The 14,987-nt window shown below is 47.3% G+C and overlaps 1 protein-coding gene across 1 annotated transcript; it reads left to right on the top strand.

The window, feature by feature from the left end:
- The first annotated feature begins 5,566 nt into the window (after positions 1–5,566).
- Positions 5,567–14,434, top strand: AGMAT (agmatinase (putative)). The gene is made up of 7 exons (XM_066637417.1): positions 5,567–5,913; positions 8,078–8,280; positions 9,517–9,565; positions 10,849–11,044; positions 12,513–12,692; positions 13,468–13,552; positions 14,361–14,434. The coding sequence occupies exons 1-7, from the start codon at positions 5,567–5,569 to the stop codon at positions 14,432–14,434; spliced, it is 1,134 nt and encodes a 377-aa protein (XP_066493514.1).
- The last annotated feature ends 553 nt before the right edge of the window (positions 14,435–14,987 follow it).

The raw sequence follows: 14,987 nt of genomic DNA, 5'->3' as shown, positions 1-14,987 counted from the left end.
CAATTGTAGATTTTACTACTGACCACATAATTCTGCTTCTGAAACCTCCCTTTCATTTTTAAAGAACCTTTAAGGTTAACAAAGTAGGTTGGAAAATGAATTCACTATGAAGAATTTCTAGCAGATTAGGGCAGGTTTCAGTGCTCTGCCCCTTCCGATGACCAGCTAAAGGACACAGACAAGGGAATGGTTTTGATTAAGTTTACTCATCCACAGTTTAGATGGTTTGTTTTAGCACAGAGTATAGACAGCCTTTGTCTAGCTGGTCTTGGTTAAACAGTAGTCCACCATCCTTCAATGTCAACAGGGATATTTCCTCTCCTGATTGTCCAGGAAAATGCAAATAAAGCCAGCCATAGATTAGCTCCATGTCAGCAGAGACCCTTCTCTGCCTATAATGCCAGAGAGCTGTTGCCAGTCATTGCAGAAATCCTGAGCCAGAAGGACCAAGGGTCAGATTCATTGGAAGGCAGCTTCTGAGGTTGAGAGCCACCTTTGAGATTATCACAACGCCCCTTCAGAACTAGTGGTGCTGTTTGTGCAAGGGCTACAGCCCTGCAGGAGGGTACGACAGCCATGTTTCGCCAACAAGGACGAACAGGCCTTGCTGAGGGAGAGTCAGCATGGCTTAAGTCTTGCCTCACAAACCTTATAGAATTCTTTGAAAAGGTCAACAGGCATGCGGATGCAGGAGAACCCGTGGACATTATATATCTGGACTTTCAGAAGGCGTTTGACACAGTCCCTCACCAAAGGCTACTGAAAAAACTCCACAGTCAGGGAATTAGAGGACAGGTCCTCTCGTGGATTGAGAACTGGTTGGAGGCCAGGAAGCAGAGAGTGGGTGTCAATGGGCAATTTTCACAATGGAGAGAGGTGAAAAGCGGTGTGCCCCAAGGATCTGTCCTGGGACCGGTGCTTTTTAACCTCTTCATAAATGACCTGGAGACAGGTTTGAGCAGTGAAGTGGCAAAGTTTGCAGACGACACCAAACTTTTCCGAGTGGTAAAGACCAGAAGTGATTGTGAGGAGCTCCAGAAGGATCTCTCCAGAATGGGCAGCAAAATGGCAGATGCGCTTCAATGTCAGTAAGTGTAAAGTCATGCACATTGGGGCAAAAAATCAAAACTTTAGATATAGGCTGATGGGTTCTGAGATGTCTGTGACAGATCAGGAGAGAGATCTTGGGGTGGTGGTGGACAGGTCGATGAAAGTGTCGACCCAATATGTGGTGGCAGTGAAGAAGGCCAATTCTATGCTTGGGATCATTAGGAAGGGTATTGAGAACAAAACGGTTAGTATTATAATGCCGTTGTACAAATCGATGGTAAGGCCACACCTGGAGTATTGTGTCCAGTTCTGGTCGCCGCATCTCAAAAAAGACATAGTGGAAATGGAAAAGGTGCAAAAGAGAGCGACTAAGATGATTACGGGGCTGGGGCACCTTCCTTATGAGGAAAGGCTACGGCGTTTGGGCCTCTTCAGCCTAGAAAAGAGATGCTTGAGGGGGGACATGATTGAGACATACAAAATTATGCAGGGGATGGACAGAGTGGATAGGGAGATGCTCTTTACACTCTCACATAATACCAGAACCAGGGGACATCCACTAAAATTGAGTGTTGGGCGGGTTAGGACAGACAAAAGAAAATATTTCTTTACTCAGCGCGTGGTTGGTCTGTGGAACTCCTTGCCACAGGATGTGGTGCTGGCGTCTAGCCTAGACGCCTTTAAAAGGGGATTGGACGAGTTTCTGGAGGAAAAATCCATTATGGGGTACAAGCCATGATGTGTATGCGCAACCTCCTGATTTTAGAAATGGGTTAAGTCAGAATGCCAGATGTAGGGGAGAGCACCAGGATGAGGTCTCTTGTTATCTGGTGTGCTCCCTGGGGCATTTGGTGGGCCGCTGTGAGATACAGGAAGCTGGACTAGATGGGCCTATGGCCTGATCCAGTGGGGCTGTTCTTATGTTCTTATGTTCTAACAATGGGGCAGAGACTGAGACGCTTGCAGTGTTAATGGTGATGGGAGCTGCAGTTTTCCACCACTTAGGTGGAGAGCAGGCCAGACTTTCCAGGAGCGTAGCAATAATACGATAATAATAAGCAATAAGCGTAGCAATAAACTCGTAATAACAGGTATTTATATACTGCCTTTCTTGGTCTTTATTCAAGACTTTATTCAAGGCGGTTTAAGAACATAAGAACATAAGAACAGCCCCACTGGATCAGGCCATAGGCCCATCTAGTCCAGCTTCCTGTATCTCACAGCGGCCCACCAAATGCCCCAGGGAGCACACCAGATAACAAGAGACCTCGTCCTGGTGCTCTCCCCTACATCTGGCATTCTGACTTAACCCATTCCTAAAATCAGGAGGTTGCGCATACACATCATGGCTTGTACCCCATAATGGATTTTTCCTCCAGAAACTCGTCCAATCCCCTTTTAAAGGCGTCTAGGCTAGACGCCAGCACCACATCCTGTGGCAAGGAGTTCCACAGACTGACCACGCGCTGAGTAAAGAAATATTTTCTTTTGTCTGTCCTAACCCGCCCAACACTCAATTTTAGTGGATGTCCCCTGGTTCTGGTATTATGTGAGAGTGTAAAGAGCATCTCCCTATCCACTCTGTCCATCCCCTGCATAATTTTGTATGTCTCAATCATGTCCCCCCTCAAGCGTCTCTTTTCTAGGCTGAAGAGGCCCAAACGCCGTAGCCTTTCCTCATAAGGAAGGTGCCCCAGCCCCGTAATCAGCTTAGTCGCTCTCTTTTGCACCTTTTCCATTTCCACTATGTCTTTTTTGAGATGTGGCGACCAGAACTGGACACAATACTCCAGGTGTGGCCTTACCATCGATTTGTACAACGGCATTATAATATTAGCCGTTTTGTTCTCAATACCCTTCCTAATGATCCCAAGCATAGAATTGGCCTTCTTCACTGCCGCCGCACATTGGGTCGACACTTTCATCGACCTGTCCACCACCACCCCAAGATCTCTCTCCTGATCTGTCACAGACAGCTCAGAACCCATCAGCCTATATCTAAAGTTTTGATTTTTTGCCCCAATGTGCATGACTTTACACTTACTGACATTGAAGCGCATCTGCCATTTTGCTGCCCATTCTGCCAGTCTGGAGAGATCCTTCTGGAGCTCCTCACAATCACTTCTGGTCTTTACCACTCGGAAAAGTTTGGTGTCGTCTGCAAACTTAGCCACTTCACTGCTCAACCCTGTCTCCAGGTCATTTATGAAGAGGTTGAAAAGCACCGGTCCCAGGACAGATCCTTGGGGCACACCGCTTTTCACCTCTCTCCATTGTGAAAATTGCCCATTGACACCCACTCTCTGCTTCCTGGCCTCCAACCAGTTCTCAATCCACGAGAGGACCTGTCCTCTAATTCCCTGACTGTGGAGTTTTTTCAGTAGCCTTTGGTGAGGGACCGTGTCAAACGCCTTCTGAAAGTCCAGATATATAATGTCCACGGGTTCTCCCGCATCCACATGCCTGTTGACCTTTTCAAAGAATTCTATAAGGTTCGTGAGGCAAGACTTACCCTTACAGAAGCCATGCTGACTCTCCCTCAGCAAGGCCTGTTCGTCTATGTGTTTTGAGATCCTATCTTTGATGAGGCATTCCACCATCTTACCCGGTATGGATGTTAGGCTGACCGGCCTATAGTTTCCCGGGTCCCCCCTCTTTCCCTTTTTAAAAATAGGCGTGACATTTGCTATCCTCCAATCTTCTGGTACCGTGGCTGTTTTGAGGGACAAGTTGCATACCTTAGTCAAGAGATCTGCAACTTCATTCTTCAATTCCTTAATAACCCTTGGGTGTATGCCATCAGGGCCCGGTGACTTATTGATCTTTAATTTATCAATGAGGTCTGAAACATCTTCTCTTTTAACCTCTATCTGACTTAACTCCTCGGTTAGGAGGGGCCGTTCGGGCAGCGGTATCTGCCCGAGGTCTTCTGCCGTGAAGACAGATGCAAAGAACTCATTTAATTTCTCTGCCATCTCTAAGTCTCCTTTTATCTCCCCTTTCCCTCCCTCACCATCCAGAGGGCCAACCGCTTCTCTGGCGGGTTTCCTGCTTCTAACATATTTGAAGAAGCTTTTATTATTCCCCTTAATGTTGCTGGCCATGCGTTCCTCATAGTCTCGCTTGGCCTCCCCTATCACCTTCTTACATTTCTTTTGCCACAGTTTATGTTCCTTTTTATTCTCTTCATTAGGGCAAGACTTCCATTTACGGAAGGAAGCTTCCTTGCCCTTCACAGCCTCTCTAACTTGGCTGGTTAGCCATGCGGGCACTCTCCTGGATTTAGTGGAACCCTTCTTTCTTTGCGGTATACACCTCTGCTGGGCCTCTATTACTGTTGTTTTAAACAGACTCCAAGCACTCTGGAGAGACTGGACTCTTTTTACCCTCCCTTTCAACCTCCTCCTAACCAGCCTCCTCATTTGAGGGAAGTCCGCCCGTCGGAAGTCAAGGTTTACATAGGCAGGCTTATGTAAATTAAATAAATTAATTAAATTAATTTAATAAGGGATTTAATTAAGGATTAAATAAATCCCTTATTAAATAGGGATTTTTACAATTTGAAAGAAGGTTCTTTCTTTCAAGAACCACAACATTCAGGTGTTTCATTCCGATCTGGCTTCACATTCTGGCCTCCATCCTCCCACGCTTGGAGCAGATGGAATAGCTCAGCTGCAGCTTGCCAGCTGCTTCAAGGTCGCACGGTGCCGGTGGCCTCGAACTGGTGACCTTGTGGATGTTATCTTCAGGCAGACGGAGGCTCTACCCTGTAGACCAGACCTCCTGCCCAAAACAAAGAGCCGCTTCAGATAATGCTCAAGTCCAGAACTTTCTGCCACAAGGTATGATTCTGGCCACTGGCTTTCAAGGAGGGTTAGACAAAGTGATGGAGGAGAATAGGTTCATGAACAGCTGTGAGGGTGAAATGGGATCTCCGGAGTTGCTGGAGTGGGGTCAACAGCAGGGGCAGCTATCAGCTTGTTGCCTAGTTTGTAGGCTTGCTCATTGGCTGACCAGTGCGGGAAGCAGGATACTCATCTGATCCAACGTGGCCAAGGTATCCTCCCAAACCTTTCTTTACTGTGACCAACATTGCTGCACTCCCCCCCCCCCCCAGCTCAGGGACAATAGAGCAAACTGCCAGCCTAGAAGGGCTGCGTGTTCGGGCCAGCAACCATGACTGCTTGCAGGGCTGCAGGGAGCAGCCCCTGTGGCAGATGGTTGCAAAATCATAAAAGGCACACACACAGTGCTTCTGTGTTGAAAGTGTGAATTCTTAGCTCTGGAGGGTTCCTGAAGGTGTTTGTGTATTCACTCTGCCCTTTGATCCTGCCAGGGGAGGTGGGGGCAGGACCAGCAGGCAGGGTGTTTCCCTGCAGACAGACCGTGCCTTAAAATAGCCCAGAGGGAGTTGCAGTGCACAGCGTTTTGGGCTTGCAGAATGGAGAGCCTCCGTTTCTTTGGGTGCAAACCCCTATTTTGGGCAATGGCTTGCAGAAACAGCCTCTCCCTCGGCATGCCTCTGTTCTCTGGAAGAGCCCCTGCAGGCAGGCTTTGCACTCAGCTCAGCCACAGCAATGCTAGCCACCAGGTTCCAACTGCAGCTGCCTCGGCCTGCCTTGGCTTCCCACCCAGGGCTCAGCATGGCTCTTTCTTACAAGGTTTCTGCTCTGGGAGATGTACTCCTTGCCGCTTCTTCTCCAACACCAGCTTCAACACCCCACCCAGTGCGGAGTTTGTGGCCAGGCCAGTTGGGGTTTGTACTATGTTCAGGCTTCCCATCCAGGCCACAGCAGAAGGTCTAGATGCTGCCTTTGTTGGGGTTCCTCTTGACACGGGGACCTCCAACCGTCCTGGTGCCAGGTAAGTGGGGGGGGGGGAGTTTAATTAGGATGAAGACTAGACAGATTGGGAGACCCAGGCTCAGCTGAGAATCTAAGCATTGAAATGAAGCAGTAGTCTTTGGAGGATCTCTGCAGGGGCCAGGGATGTTTCTGAAACACCTATCCAAACAGGGCCAGACCATCCATTCAGCTGAGGCAGCGGATTGGCCTGGGTTCCCACTTCCATCCACTCAATTCCTTCCGCTGTGCTTCCCCCATTGGATTGGAAAAGGAGGAGTGGGACAGAGCTGAAGAGGGAGGAGAGCAAAAGCAGCAGTCTGTCATTTTGGTGGCCATCTCTAAGACTGAGAAATCTGGGAGCTGATTATCACTACATGATGATTGCAACTGCCACATGATAGTATCACATGGGTGTGGTATCACCCCCCAAGGATGTCACCTGGTGCAGTTCACCCCCTGTCCCCTCTAGGTACGTTTGCACTGTTTGCAGGGGTATTTCCTGGCCTCTTCTGCTCCTCATCCCTGGATTCAAAGAGGAAAATGGAGCAGAAAGGAGAGGAGAGCAGAGGGCTAGAGTGTCTGTGAAGCTCTAACTCACCACTCTACCCTCTCATTCTCTCCATTTTCCTCTTTGCAAATCTGGGAAGAGGAGAAGGAGCGGTGGAGCTTGGTGCGGGATGGAGTGTGTGATCCAGAAGTGGGGGCACCGAGGCCAAACGAAGACACAGATAGAGGCATTGCTCCTAAGCGTGTGGCAGGCATCATGCCAGGTTGGAAGAGCCCTCTCTCATCTGAGAGCATGAAGAAGAGGTGACGTTCCACTCAAGAGCTACTTTGAAATATTAATCTTTGGACATGGAGATTATTCTCAATTTCACTCTTGTTAGACTTTGTAACTGTGGATTGTTTTACTGATGGTACTTTGCAGACTAAATTATTTCAGCCTTTTGGTGCAGTAAAACATGGTGTGTCTTCTGTTACTCGGAAGAGGATTTGGCCAGTATGTTCTCATTCTGGATTGGGACTTGGTGCCATTGGGGCACTGGCCATTTGGCATTGCCATGTGCTAAATATGGCATTAAATATAAAATACATGTATAGAAAATACAGCAAAGTCTATGAGACACGAAGAACAGTCAAGCCATGTTGGAAAGATTTTCAGATTCTTTTCACTAACGCAATGCCAAACAGTCACAGACCTTTTAAAAGGGTTTGGAGGCTTTATTTCTACAATAGTAAGTTACACACAAGCCAATTGATTCAGTTTGGATACAAATGTTCACTCTTCATTTCTGTTCTTGTTTCTCAAAGAACCACACCCAGAAAATAACATTAAATAATGTGAGATAAACAAGTTACCCATGTGACACTGTATGTCATTTCCACCTCCTTATTGGGCATATTATGACAGGTTTGGTGCATGGTCCCAGCTCTAATTAGGAGGTCATTCTGCCCTGCATCTCAGAATGTTCCTGGCCCACACCAAGGGTTATACAAGATCCTGGAATTTTCCCTTTGGGAAAGTTATGATCTACATGTTCTGCCAATCATGATCTCTTTAGGTCACTTTGATATAATGACTCTCCTATCCTGTTTTTGAGAGGAACAACAGTCATTCTCTTGGCTCCAATTTCAGTTATTTTTCTTAAACTAGAGAAGATAAGTTAACCCTCTAAAATCTCTATCAGCCACAAGCATCCTATATAATATAAAACACTACACTTGGAATATCTTGAAAAGGAAGCCACTTCAGTGCGGCCAACTGACTGTCTTGTACAGTATTTGTAGTATCATGGCCAGTAACAGTTAAATGGTAAAACCTTTATTATGGGATGGGGCTAAGCAGACTCAACCTTCGACCTTTTCCTTGTTTATTTGCTTCCGTGTAGGTTTGGTAGCTTCCAGTAAACTCCTAGGCATGTCTACTTCAAATTAAGCCCTACTAGTATTATGAAACATACTCCCAGGTAACGGTGTATACTAGGATTGCAGCCTTAGGGCACAATCCTAACAGCGCCGGCGCTGGGACAAGTCCCTTGCACCGGCCCAGGAGGTTTGCAATTGTGCCGTAAACAGTGTCCAAAAACAGAAAAAAGGCAAAGAATTGGGACACACACACACACACAGGGCATTCATCCCAGATGTATCCAAGAATCGGGTGTCCCACAGGCTCTCTCTTTCAGGTTTGGTCCTCGCCACATTCGGGCCGAGTCTGCGATGGTGAGAAGGTATAACCCAAGTACAGGTGCCGATCCTTATAGTTCCCTTGTGGTCGCCGACATCGGTGATGTGAACGTCAACCTGTATAATCTGAAGGACAGCTGTCGGCAAATCCGAGAAGCCTTCCAAAGGATCGTGGCCGAGGGCTGCACGCCCCTGACTCTGGGTAAGGTGCAGACGGGCAATCTAAGATGGCTGTGTGCAGGGCAGAGGAGGTTGCCTGCAGGGTCAGCCTCCATGAGGATAACGGGGGGGGGGGAGGGCTTGCCTCCATTCATCTGCCTGCTTGCCCCTCGCCCCCCTGGATTTGAGAAGGAAGATGGGGATGGAACAGAGGATGGAGTGTGGACAAGAAGAATGGGGGGCTGAAGGTGTCCAAACTGCAGCTCATCGGCTGCATCCAGCTGAGTACATTTTAGGTTCCTGGGAAACTCAGCAGATATCAAATCAGCAGATACTGAATCATTGATTCTGTGGGACCAGTGGGGTTGGGGGAGAGGTAGCTAAACTGATCAGGAGTGGCAGCAGCTGATAGCTTCAGAATGATGTGGTTGACTTCAGAATGGCTGCAGGGGCTTTATTTAAATGGCTGCTCATGGCTTCAAAATGGCCACTGCAAAATAACCACAAGGAAGAGCTGCAGGATGGCTGTGGATAGCTTCAGAATGGCCATGGATAGCTGAGAACAGGCGGCGGATGGCATGATGTAGGTCACAGTCTTGTTCCCTGCCAATTAGCAAATCTGCGGGAACCAGAGTACGTGTAATGAGGATGGACTGCCAATGGCTGTTCTGTCAATGACTTGCTCTGAACCTGCCATAAGACCAAGGCTGAGTGATGTGGCCCTGACAGCTGGGACTTTGGGGAACTTGGGCTAAAAGTATGGACATGCTCAACTCCAAGCTGAATGTGGGTGGGGGTGTGGAGAGGAGACAGTGATGTTGCAGCTGTCTCGTGGCACCACCTTTTTCCACCCTCCCCTGTACATAAGAGTTCCCTGCAATAAGGTAGGGGACCTTGGGAGGAAGAGCCATTGACTAGAGGTGAGGAAGAAAAGCCACTGCCGGGAAACTTAAAGAACATAAGAAGAGCCCCGCTGGATCAGGCCCAAGAGGGTCCATCTAGCTCAGCATCCTGTTTCCCCACAGTGGCCTGCCAACTGCCACCTGGGAAGGCCACAAGCGGGAGAGAAAGGCAGACCCCTCTCTCTCCCTTGCTCCCCTGCGATTGATGTTGGGAGGCAGACTGACCCTGAAACTGGAGGTACCGCGTAGCCCTTGGGCCAGGAAAGTGTGTCTAGGATTGTAGCCATCGTTATTCAAACCACCATCTACTTGCTGGATGAAAGACAAACTAGTGTACTCCCTTACTGTTGTATTGTCTTGCCTTTCTGTCCTTGTAGGTGGAGATCACACGATAACGTACCCCATCCTGCAGGCCATTGCAGAAAAGTGAGTCTGGACAGGAAAAGCCTGTGACAGCAAGCAGTTTGCGCCAAGGACTAGGGGTCCGGCAGCTCGGCGCTTGGTTACCAAAGTTAATAAGTTTAACATTAAACCACACTGAATAGGGTTTAATCCTGCCTCCAAGCCACATTCAAAGACCAGCAGCGATGCTTCCTTCAATTCAAGATGAGGAACAAAATACGTTTCCAGTGAAGCCCGGAGTTCCCCAGAACACACTTTCAAAGCCACAGTATGCATTGTAGAACATTTGGAGGGGTATTTGAGGTCATCTAGTCCAACCCCTGCTTAGCACAGGCAGCTGAGACAGTTTCTGTGATAGGTGGCTGACCACCAATACTTTTCTAGCTACATGACAGCCCAATCTGATACAGCTGTGCCAGCGTGGCATCCACTGTATCCTGTGGGGGGGTTTTGGCCTCTGGAGGCCTCCTCAAGGCATGGGAAAATTTGTTCCCTTACCCTGGAGTAAGCCCTTGCCAGCCCACTAGGTCTAGTCAGAAATGTGCATGCTCTACAAGTCCACATGGACCCAGGTTGGGGGATCGAGGCTGGGAAGGGGGTTAGGAAATTGATGTGTGCTGTGGCCACCGATACAGCCCCCTTCCTGGTCCTAATCTATTCCCACCTCCCCACCCCCATTGCTGTATTAAAAGACATTAATAGACAAAGCTATTAAAGGACATTAAAAGACAAAGCTATTTCATCCTAAACTCTTGGAACAGATTGCAATGAAAAAAATGTACAAAAATTGAGAGGTTGGAACAAAAAAAATCCCAAATAAATATTAGTATTTACAAAATTGTATATTTATAATATACAAAAGGTAGATTATTGTACATATGCTTACTCAGAAGTCAGTCCCTCTTCCCTAACCTGTGTCTCCTGGAGGTTCTCATCCTGTGAATTGCAGGAAGCAAGCCCTCACTTGCCTCTCTGATCCAGTCTCGTCCTTCTATCCACCCTCTTAGCTACCCATTCCATACGTCCTCTCCTATCCATCAGTGTCTGGGGATAGACAGACTGGCATTTATGCCCTTATACAAATGTCTCAGTTTTCCTCCTGCTGTGCCTGATTCTTCAGTTAAGATCCTTTGAATAAAGCACTCTCCTACTGCCCCCTTCTAACTACAGACGTCCTGGCACTGCACTCAACTCTCCACCCCTCTCAACCACACTTCTGTGGCATGTTACTTGAGAAATTAAAGGACTTTGAGCCTAATCACAGATTGCACAGTTGGTGCATGTGGCCTCTCCTCTTTCTCAATCAGATACGGCCCCCTGGGACTAGTGCACGTGGATGCTCACACGGACACAGGAGATCAAGCATTGGGGGAGAAAATCTATCATGGGACCCCGTTCCGGCGCTGTGTGGAGGAGGGGCTCCTGGACTGCAAGCGGGTCGTTCAGATTGGAATCCGAGGCTCCTCCTACTCTCTAGGCCCTTACGAGTACTGCCGGGACCAGGTAAAACCACTTAAATAACCTTATTAATATTTGTTCACTGTTGTGTGTCTCAAGTCACCAGGGCTGCACAAAGACGGTTCTGTAGTAATCTGTACTGTGGTTCAGGAGCTGTACTTAGATCCCCACTCAGCCATGAAATTTCCTGGGTTACCTTGGACTAGAACAGCCATTTTCAACCACTGTGCTGTGGCACACTGGTGTGCCATGGGTGGTCTGCAGGTGTGCCGCGGGAGTTTTGGGGAGGATCATTTGTTAGTAGGGACACTGGGAGATGTGAACCCCTGCTATCAGTGCGGTGTGCCTTGTCAATTTTAGTGCCTTGTTAGTGTGCCTTGAGATTAAAAAAAAGGTTGAAAATCACTGGACTAGAATGTTGGTTACCTTGGCTGAGAATCTCTCAGCCTCACCTACCTCACAAGATTGTTGAGGCCAAAAGGAGAGGAGGGACTATGTACACCCCCTGAGCTCCTTGGAGGAAGGGTGGTATAAAAATGTGAAAAATAAATAAACAGGATCCAATTTTGCACAAATGCTACAATTCTGCATCCAAACAGCCCAATTTTGGTGCCATTGAATTCAGCAGTGGAAATCTGAACAGTGGCTTATTTATTTTGTATGCCTCTTTTGCCCTGATTTTGTTTAGCTATGGGGCACTGGAGCCCCACCTACAGGAGGCCTCATTCAGCTCCCTCACTGGCTTCTGAGATTTCATTAAGTGCTGCCTACCACTTTTAGGCCTTTATTTACAGCCATAAAGATTAGAATCTTGCTATTTTAAAATGTAAAGAAAGCCAAAATACACAAGTCCCTGCTTCCAACTGAAGCAGACACAAAAATTGCATGAGACTCTTAAGGAAAATAAAACCAGAGAAAGGTATATTCAGCCTTTGATTGTATTTATCGATTTTAAAGGACAGGGTGGGAGCAGAATAGATGTCCAAGGCAAGGTATTTCGTACTCGGGCTCAGACACTGCAAAAGGTGAGCTGAGGAAATAAGCTTAAAAAGAAAAGAAATATAATGAGGGGATGTATACTGAGCCGGCTTATTCTTGAGGCCAAATGAGGTGGTTATCTCAGGGGAGCACATGCCCTGGTCTGTCCACTGACCTCCAGAACTACACTTCCCACTTCAAAAAGGAAGAGGGAAACATCGGGGAAAGCACAGAAGAGGGTGGGCAAGAGGAGATGAGAACTGTGTACATACTAGATGTACCACAGTTCTCATCTCCTCCACACTTCCTCTTCTTTACAATCCCCACTTCCTTTTCAATTCCAAGGATTGGGAGAGGCAGCTGGTGTGCCAGTAAGGGAGAGCACCATTTGTCCTAGGAAGTGCTACACAAAGGGTACACCCATTTGGCGCGTGCAGGGAGGTCTCAGACTGGTCTGGGAGATGGCTGTACTAATCAGGGGATTCCTGGGATTCCCCGTTCAAAAACCTAGGCTTTCGGTTTCCCATTCCAACAGGGTTTCCGAGTGGTCCTAGCAGAAGATTGCTGGCTGAAGTCCCTGGTCCCTTTGATGGCAGAGGTGAGAAAGCAGATGGGGGAGAAGCCTATTTATATCAGCTTTGATATTGACGGAATTGATCCTGCCTACGCCCCTGGCACTGGCACACCCGAGATCGCTGGCCTCACCCCAGCTCAGGTAAGACGCATGCAAAGTAAACAAATTGTATGGGTGTAGGACGTTGGAACCAAGCATTTGCTACAGTGCTTGTAAGAGTTGATTGACCTTGGATTGTGGCACGGTGAGACCACCTTGCCAGGCTCATTGCCCAGCTATGGAAAAGAACAATCAAAATGCACAAAGGTTTGCAGCCCCCTTCTCTGTGAAAAAAAAGACTCAAGCACTGGGGGCTGTGTAGTTTCGAATCCAGATAACTGAATGGAGAAACAATAGAAGTTGTTAGAATTATGCATGGCATGGAAGAGGAGACCCAGAAACCTTTTCCTCCTCTCCACCTCAGCATCATTCAGTGAAAGTGACTAGTAATAGATTCAGGACAGAAAAAAAACAACAAAACCCCAACCTGCTTCACACCATATGCGGCTAACTTATGGAACTCACTGCTGCAAGAGGAGGTAACAGCTCTAGGCTTATTTGCAAAGTTAAGTCTCCATGGCGGTTATTAACTATGTTGGTAAAATGGAGTCTCATATTTAGAGGCAAGATGCCCCTCAATACCACTGCTAGGGAAGGCTCTGGGGCCTTCTTGAAAGCATCTCATTGGCTATTCTTATGATCTGATAACCCATGCAACGCCATTGGTCATTTTTGCTCCCCAGTGTTTGCATCATCTCCAGGCCATTCGAGTCACCAAGGTGGAAAAATTTCCTGGAAAATAAATATTCCTTCTACTCATTTAAGCCAGTAGGAGAATGCTGGAGGTTCCCACTTGCCCTTTCTTGCTCTCTCACAGGCTTTGGAGATCATTCGGGGCTGCCAAGGACTTAATATTGTTGGAGGTGACCTTGTTGAAGTGGCTCCGATATATGATGCTTCAGGTGGGTACATGGACAATGCAGTAGCTATTCACCAGTTGAGCAAACTCAGAGGGTGCTTGTTTCACAAATGATTGGGAGTCTTTGCTTAGACCTATGAGTCTTATTGTTCTGGAATTTCAAGCTATGATGTATCCCACACCCCCTTAATCAAGATGGTTTCTTTGCAGTGTTTTACTAACCAGACATTAAGGTTCTTTTTCTGCAGTGCTTTATTAATGCACACATACTCCTGCACACTGGCAAAACACCACACAAAAATGTACCTTAAAGCTCGAGCCTGATCTTTGTGTAAGAAGTGGATGTGTCTTACCTGTACAGACACCAGCCATGAGACTGAAACAAACCACACACACTCAGAGCTCCGTACAAACTTGAAACAATGGACAATTCTTAATAAATTTGTTCCTATTTGGAAGTAAGAGCCAGTAATTCTGAAATCCGAGGAGCATCTGGATGAGACATTAGGAAGCGTCCATACTAGATCCATTCTGGGCTGAAAAGCCTTACACAGTTAGAAAGCAGTCCCAAGGAGCAAGTTACTTTGGGCCCTCTTTTTTTTTTTTTTACAAGCTGTAACATTGACAATGACTGAATGAGATCTGAACCCAGGTTTTCCAAGCTCCGCACTCTCCCAGCTCTCACCCTCCCAATGGCTAGGTCTTGCACCGAACCAACTCATTGCCGGTGCCTGCTTAAACCAAAGCTGGAGAGATTGGTATTTTCAAACATGCGTCTATTAACAGCGAGGCAAATACACTCATCAGTTTATTGGTCGTTTATAGGATGTTTTCACTCCTTTTGCCAACAGGTAACACAGCTCTGCTAGGAGCAAACCTGCTGTTTGAAATGCTGTGCGTTCTCCCTCGAGTAAAGACAACCTAAGCCATTCTAGTGAAGTTTGTTTCACGCAGACGATCGCAGAGGCCTCTCATTGCACCACAGATCTGAAATCTCAATTTGTAGAAACAGAAGTTGCTAGTTTTCATTACTGCAGAGAAAAATCCACAGCAGCTGTCTGAGAGCTTCGAAACCAGAGCAGGTTTGAGTGGAGTGCCACCGGGGGCCATATCAAGAGGGGAGGGGGGAACAGAAGATAAATCTAGCATCAAGCATGGACACAGTTGCTCCGTACGTAAGGCCCAGTCCTCAACCAAGAATGACGTATTTTGCAGACAAAGCAATTAGCTTGCTTATGTTGTCTAAATTTATTCAGAGCACTGGTTAAGAACATAGCTAGAGATCTGTTGGATCCAGTTCAGCATCCCACTTCCTAAACAGAGGTTTTAGGGAAGCCACCAAATGAAAGCAGTAGCCCTCTCTTGTGTTTTTGTCCCCAGTATCAGGTGTTCAGAGATGTACAACCTCTGACTTATGGATATGGGGTCAGCCAGACACAACATCCAAAGCAGTGTGCCAGATGCGTGTGTGTGTGTGT

Source organism: Tiliqua scincoides, chromosome 9, assembly GCF_035046505.1.
Source record: "Tiliqua scincoides isolate rTilSci1 chromosome 9, rTilSci1.hap2, whole genome shotgun sequence".
Classification (NCBI taxonomy): domain Eukaryota; kingdom Metazoa; phylum Chordata; class Lepidosauria; order Squamata; family Scincidae; genus Tiliqua; species Tiliqua scincoides.
This window is presented reverse-complemented; position numbering and strand designations above follow the sequence as displayed.

Coding starts and splice junctions, on each gene's coding strand:
- AGMAT (XM_066637417.1), top strand. CDS start 5,567: ATGCCTCTGTTCTCTGGAAGAGCCCCTGCAGGCAGGCTTTGCACTCAG. Junction 11,045..12,512: donor ACGAGTACTGCCGGGACCAG/GTAAAACCACTT, acceptor CCATTCCAACAG/GGTTTCCGAGTGGTCCTAGC. Junction 12,693..13,467: donor CTGGCCTCACCCCAGCTCAG/GTAAGACGCATG, acceptor GCTCTCTCACAG/GCTTTGGAGATCATTCGGGG.